The following is a 6,279-nucleotide window of genomic DNA, read 5'->3' as shown; positions in this document are numbered from 1 at the left end:
ACCTCCCCCCGCTCCCTCTGAAGCCCTTCTCTTCCTCTTATTTTGGATGCATCCAACACGTACCCTGGGGAGATGCAGTACAAGCGGGCATCTGATTAAGGTCTGCATCTTGCCCCCAACAGGTACAAGTGCTGTTTCCTCCGGACACACATCTGGCCGAGCGAGCCACAACACACGCTCGGGAACACCTGCGGCAGAAACACCCAGGCCCTCCCTCGCCTCAAACGATCGGGATGCTCCATCACTCAGAAGTGGGCAGAGCTGGCGGACGCTTGCCCAGAGGGGTCCTCGGAAAAAACACCCAGAAACGAATAAATCAAACGAGACCAAGGGAGAGAGACTATGACGAGAAGAGAGACGAGGCCGGAACCCGGTGGAGGAGCCGAGACCGGACGAAGAAGAAGAGGAGAGAGAGAGAGAGACGGAGAGTAGAGGGAGGGAGAGGTACACAGACCTAAGCATGGAAAAGAAAGCATGATCCAAGTATTCGGAGCAGCACTAACTGGTAGGAGGAGGAGGAGGACGAGGAGGAAAGGGGGGGGTTGTAGTATGAACAGGTGCATTTGAAAGGCCGCACTATCAAGAGGCTTCATAAGCACTGAATACTCTGAGATGAGAGTGTGAGAGTTACTAAGTACCTGTGTGAGACAGCATGTGCATCCGTAGTCGCATGCTGTCCTGGAAGTGTTTGCCACAGTATTCACAGCCGTGGCCCTTCTCCTCGTTATGCAGCCTCCTGTGGAAAGACAAACACTAATGTGAGCGTGTTAACGGAGACGAGAACAGAGCGAAAAACACACTTGTGATAATAAAAGTATCTCATTTCTGTGCTTTTTTTTCCCCCTGTAAGGTCTCCCAAACCCAGAAGCATCATTGTCCCCGTAACAAGAGGAGCATGTTTTAATTCCGGCAAGAATCCCTCGCTGAATGCAACATCATTAGTGTAAGAGGCCCTTGGAGTTGTGAATCACAACGCATGAATGCTAAAAGAACACAGACAATAGGATATCTGGCTAATTTCAGAGTGCAGACATACGCGTGCCTCCACCCGCCAGCACTGCAAGACACTGGGCACGCACACAACCGCACAGGCGCACACACACACACACACACACCAACGCGACACAGGCACCCACCAAGTACATGCAGCATAAACTGACAGGCCTCCTCACATAACACACACGCAAACACACACACGCACACACTCCTGTAACTGCAGTGAAAAGGAGGAAAGAAGATGATTCGCTGAAGCTCCGCCGGCAGCAAAACCTATCATATCATATCACACACATCCAAGCATGCAAGGCATCTGTACTGTTATCCTTGTATCACCCCGCTAACAGCAGAGAAATGGCCTCAGAAGAGTCCACGATTAAACACACTGTGGTCAAAATAAATGAATTTAACACACATGTAATCAACATTAACATATTAAGGAAAAAGGGTACTTTAGGAGCTCAGGAACACTGGCACTTTTGTGGCTCTTAACTGTAAGTTTAAAGATTTGACCGACTTTTAAAGACGATAACTTACTAGAGAGTTCACTTAAAAAAAGCTTTAATTTAAGGTATGCTGGTGGCCCAGCAGTCTGAGGTGTCAACCACGTAAATGTGATTTCCTTTTTTTTATCTCCACTGTTAACTATTTAATAAAAGGCAAATATACGGAGCGTCTCGGTGGCCTCAGGGTTTAAGGCGCTGACCATGTAAACCCAACATTGAGTTTGAGTCCAGCCAGGGACATTTGTTGCATTTCATTCTTCATCGCTCACCCCTCATTTCCTGTCTCCACCAAAATAAAGACAATAATAAAGACACCCCAAAAATTATTTTTAAAAAGATAAAAATGCCTTTAAAAAATATTATATTATTTCCTAAAAAGAATACAATGACAATAATACATTTTAAGTTAATTAATTTAAGAATGTTGAAAATTTCTTTTATTAGCAGAGGTAATATTAACCTTTAAAACTACCTGAAATACTAAACATTTATTTCTAATTTCGTAATGAAATTTCTTTGTAATACATTTTTTTTTTTTGTTCCTTTATTGTACTGGGACTACTTCAGAAAAAATTCCAAACCTAGACCTGTTTGATTTCTGTAGTTCTTTTACACTAAAACTGCACAAGGAAATACTTCTTTAACACCACTGCAAAATGTCAATCTGCAGACCAGGTGTATGCTCAGTGACCTGGTTACAGATCTACAGAAACTTCATTACATCCTCAAGCAGTGCCACCAATGCCGCTCCTTCAACCTGCGGACACTGTCTCCATGAGTAAACGCGCATCACTAAATATCCCACAGGATGCTCTGTTTCACCAGGAGGTTTCAACACAACTCTGGAGTGACACGAGGATGAAATGTCAGCCACAGGCGCGGATAGAGAGAGACTGTGATCCTAATCACGGGTTAGCTGCATATTAGGACTTTTGGTTCACAGATTGTCTTGTTTCTAATGATTAGTGATGAGTCAAACATTGCCCAAGCATGCACAATTATAAACATCTGCAATCAAGCTAATGAGAGTTGTCACTGAGCTAGTCGGTAACTTTTTGTGTACAATGACAAAATCTAAACTGACAAGCTCGTAAATAAAAGAGGAATAAACAAAAAACAACAGAGCGAGTCGTGAAGCAGAAGTTATCCATCATCTAGCTGAAGCGTCCAGCCTGGTCCCTGCTGAGAGGCTCCTCTCTGCTGATGCAAAGGAATGCATATCAAATAGCCTGGGAGACAGCCTGTTGTGCGAGGCACGCTTCTGCACAAATAATCAAACAGAATTTAGAAAATCAGGCTTTGTAAATAACAGCGTTATGCGACACCAAGGCCTCTTTATATCAAATCCCTCACAAAGACCCGATTCAAAACTTGCCGAGACGTCTCACTGTTAAGACATGAGTGCAGGTGTCCCTGAGAATAAATTAACATATTTGGTGTTGCTCCTTCCAGCTTTTAACTCTCATAGTATTTTAACATGATTGGGGGAACAAATCCTGAAGCCCAAGAAACGGTTCAATTCAACAGACACATGTCCAATGCTTTTTCTAACGGCATCATCTAAACTACTTAGCTCACATTCATCATACAAGCACACATGCTCATCCCTCTCATCTTTTATTAGACATGTTTGTCAGTAGAAATGTTGCGCAGTGAGTGTAGCAATGTTTTTTTTTTTTTTTTCTTCTTTTCTTTTCAGCAAAAACATCACTGAGACTAAAACTATAGCCTCTTTATTTTGGCTTCAAAAAGTGATTATTAGATTTTGGATCCCAGCTGGATACAAATTGTCTTTTAGTTTCATTTTCTATTACTTAAGATATCAAAATAGATTTAAAATATACTATAATGCTGCAAGAAAATGAAAAAAGAAAATGTGGTGTGGATGGATGGTTTTGTGCATGTTACCTGTGCTGCTCCATGGCCTGCCTGCTGTGCAGCTGAAGCCCACACTCGCCACAACACTGCTGGCTTTGAGCCTGGCCCTCGTGCCTCATCCCTGCCGCAAACTGGCCCAGCCTGCTCAGGAGCTCCCTGTGCAGCAAGCCCTGGTGCAGCAGGCCGCTGTAGGCCCTCGGGTCCAGCGGCACGCCCAATGACGGGGCCACTGAAACGGACACTGGCAGCATCCCCTCCCCTGTGTGGTTGGAGGGCACAGAGTATATGGAGGCCAGATGTTTCTCAGCGATCCCAGGGAAACAGTCAAGAGAGTTGCCCACCACTTGTCCTCCGTCTTCGGGACCTGTGTGCAGCTCTCGAGCGCTGGTGATCACGCTGCCTCTCAGAGGCGTCCCCGGGCCCTCGTCTCTGGGCTGGTCTGACATGCAGCTTCCCTCTCCGGTGCTGGAGGACCTGCCCTCACAGCCATTGGCATCATCCACCTGCATATTCTCTGATTTAATACTTCTGACAGGATCCAGGGATGAGGCCTGGGATAACTCTGCACTGCGGTGCTGGGGCTGCTGGGAACTCTCCATGTCGACCTCCGTGTCCAGCTTGGGGCTCAGTTCAGGAGCCGCCTCAGCCTCTGGACCAGGAGAGCCCCTCTCTGTCATGTGGTACAGCGCCAGGTGGTGTAGAGCAGTGGGAGTGGTGCGGTTGGGTCCATCCTGTATGGAATGCTTCTTGGACATCAACATGTGCCTCCAGTGCCTGGCCCGGTTGTGGTCACTGTGGTCTCCGGAGCTGTGATTCCTCGCCGCCACCTCCTCGCTCTCCTCTGCCTGGATGGTCTCGAGCACCTTCAGGCACTGCTCCTCCAGGTACTCGATCTCCAGGATCTCCGCGGCGTACAGCAGGTCATCCAGGTCCTCGGCTGTGGCCTGGAGCGAGGCGGTGTAGGCGTACTCCAGGATCTGCTGGAAGGTCTTGGGGGACAGGAAGTCCAGGGCGTAGCGCAGGCTGCTGCGGTGGAACAAGATCTCGAACATTTTGCTGGTGCAGGCCAGGACGGTGCGGTGCGCCGGGAACTCCTGGCCGTCTACCGTGATGATGACATCACACAAGGTGCCCGACAGGCGCATCTGATTGGCCCGCTGCAGAAGCGTGCTGGGGTGAGTGGGATTGTGGAGCTGGAGCACACCCATGTTTGTCAGACCCGTATCCACTCGGACCTTTGCTGAGGCCGTGCATGAGGTGTGGCTGTCCTGCCTGCTTCGCTTGCCTTCAGCTGGTTGTAGGTCTGGGGGGGGTGGAAGATCATTAGTGCCCGTCTGGCTCACAATGTGATATAAAAGACAGTTAATTATACACCAGTGTCCACTCCATGGTCAGTCAGTAGGAATAATTTAAAAAGAATATAAATCAAAAAATATAAATTAAAAATTATTCTGTGAAACATAAAGCTTTAGGGCTTTTATTCCATGCACGAAACATGTTTATTTATTTTAATTAAGAACCAAAGACAGACAACAGGTCGATACGCGCGAAGCAACAGTTTCCATTGCAGGTGATTAGTCTGAGGTCTCGTTGAGAGCGGTCACGTCGCTGTAATAACGTCTGCATACTGAGAGGTGACGGTTCAATTTATCAAGCTCCTCACACACACACACACACACACACACACCGTGCCCTCAACAGGTAGCCCTGCTATTAACAGACGCCTTGAAGGGCTGATTAGTTCATTTAGGCTGCGCACGTGCATGATTAGACGTGTTAAAGGCAATTAAGGCTGTGCTAAAAGGAAATCCCTAAATAAGTTAGAAAAAACTACCAAAATTGACGAAGGCGTTAAAATGAAGCGCGACCCCGGCGCGGGTGCGTGTCTGTTTCTCTCAGCGCGTTTAAATATCTAAATGACAGAGTGAGTGATGATCCGGCTCTGTGTGATGATTAGTATTGTCGGACCACTCAGCGGCACCTCGAGTGATGCTGACAGGCTGCATCCTCAACTACCCGCAACAGCAGAGCGCATCAGGTGCAGACGCACAAAAAAAAGAATCCACCTTTTTTTATATTATCCAAACACGTTGCGACGAATGAACCCCCGTACCATTATTATAGCTTATTTACCGGCTGCACGGTGCGTGAGGGAACGCGTGCTGTCTGAAAATAAGAGACCCAGTTTGATAATGTCGGTGAACTGCACAGTCTGCGCTACAGTCGGAGCTTAATCAAGTTTGTTCAACGCTAAATCCGGCTGCGGAACAAACTTGGGTCCGTTTCCCACATGTGTGCTTTGTAAAACGAAATTATAACAACCCGCCACAAAACTGCCATTATTCACAATAATAATTGTTAGAATTAGTGTGAGACTGTAAAGTAGTTGACCGGAGCGGCAATGATCCAGGAGGAATAATAAAAAGTGTCGGCTGTCACATTTGTTCTTACCTCTGTCTCGTAACGTCCTCCGCTGATTATCCAGGCAACATCATGGTTACACATTTCACAGTACCCGCTCCAAACTCAGTCCTGCTCCAAGTAAGCAAATCATCACCCAGCCGCGACAGTCAAACCAGCAGGGGGAAAACACGACTTCCGAGTGGAGCTTTCAAAATAAAAAACCCTGTCTGAAGAACCACGTGTTGAAATGTGTCTTTTAAACAGGAGAAAATGGGGCAGTGTGGATTGTCAGGTTGAGTGGGATTGTTAGGAATAGGGGAAATAGAATAACCACTAATAAATGATTATGCTGCAACAAAACGTAAGAATTTAGGATATTATTTATTTAATGAGTCAAATTAAAAATGTAGATAGACTCAGTCAATAATATTAATGTTGCACCATGAGGTTATGTAGCACAATTTTTTTTCTAGTGCTGAAAATAACAAGAGGAGAA

At 46.4% G+C, this 6,279-nt stretch overlaps 1 protein-coding gene across 1 annotated transcript in view; it reads right to left on the bottom strand.

Annotated features, from left to right (window-relative positions):
- Positions 1-5,885, bottom strand: part of zbtb16b (zinc finger and BTB domain containing 16b) — a 20,845-nt gene extending 14,960 nt beyond the window's left edge. Inside the window, exons 1-3 of the mRNA XM_035679611.1 lie at positions 5,832-5,885; positions 3,411-4,714; positions 639-736 (exon numbers count right to left, since the gene is read on the bottom strand). Coding sequence (XP_035535504.1) covers positions 639-736; positions 3,411-4,714; positions 5,832-5,885 — 1,456 coding nt within the window. The remainder of the gene's footprint in view (positions 1-638; positions 737-3,410; positions 4,715-5,831) is intronic.
- Positions 5,886-6,279: the final 394 nt, after the last annotated feature.

The sequence above is a fragment of the Morone saxatilis genome, unplaced genomic scaffold (assembly GCF_004916995.1).
Source record: "Morone saxatilis isolate NCDOM2014 unplaced genomic scaffold, NCSU_SB_2.0 Contig8, whole genome shotgun sequence".
Classification (NCBI taxonomy): Eukaryota; Metazoa; Chordata; class Actinopteri; family Moronidae; genus Morone; species Morone saxatilis.
The sequence above is the reverse complement of the archived record's forward strand: the minus strand, read 5'-3'. Positions and strand labels throughout refer to the sequence as shown.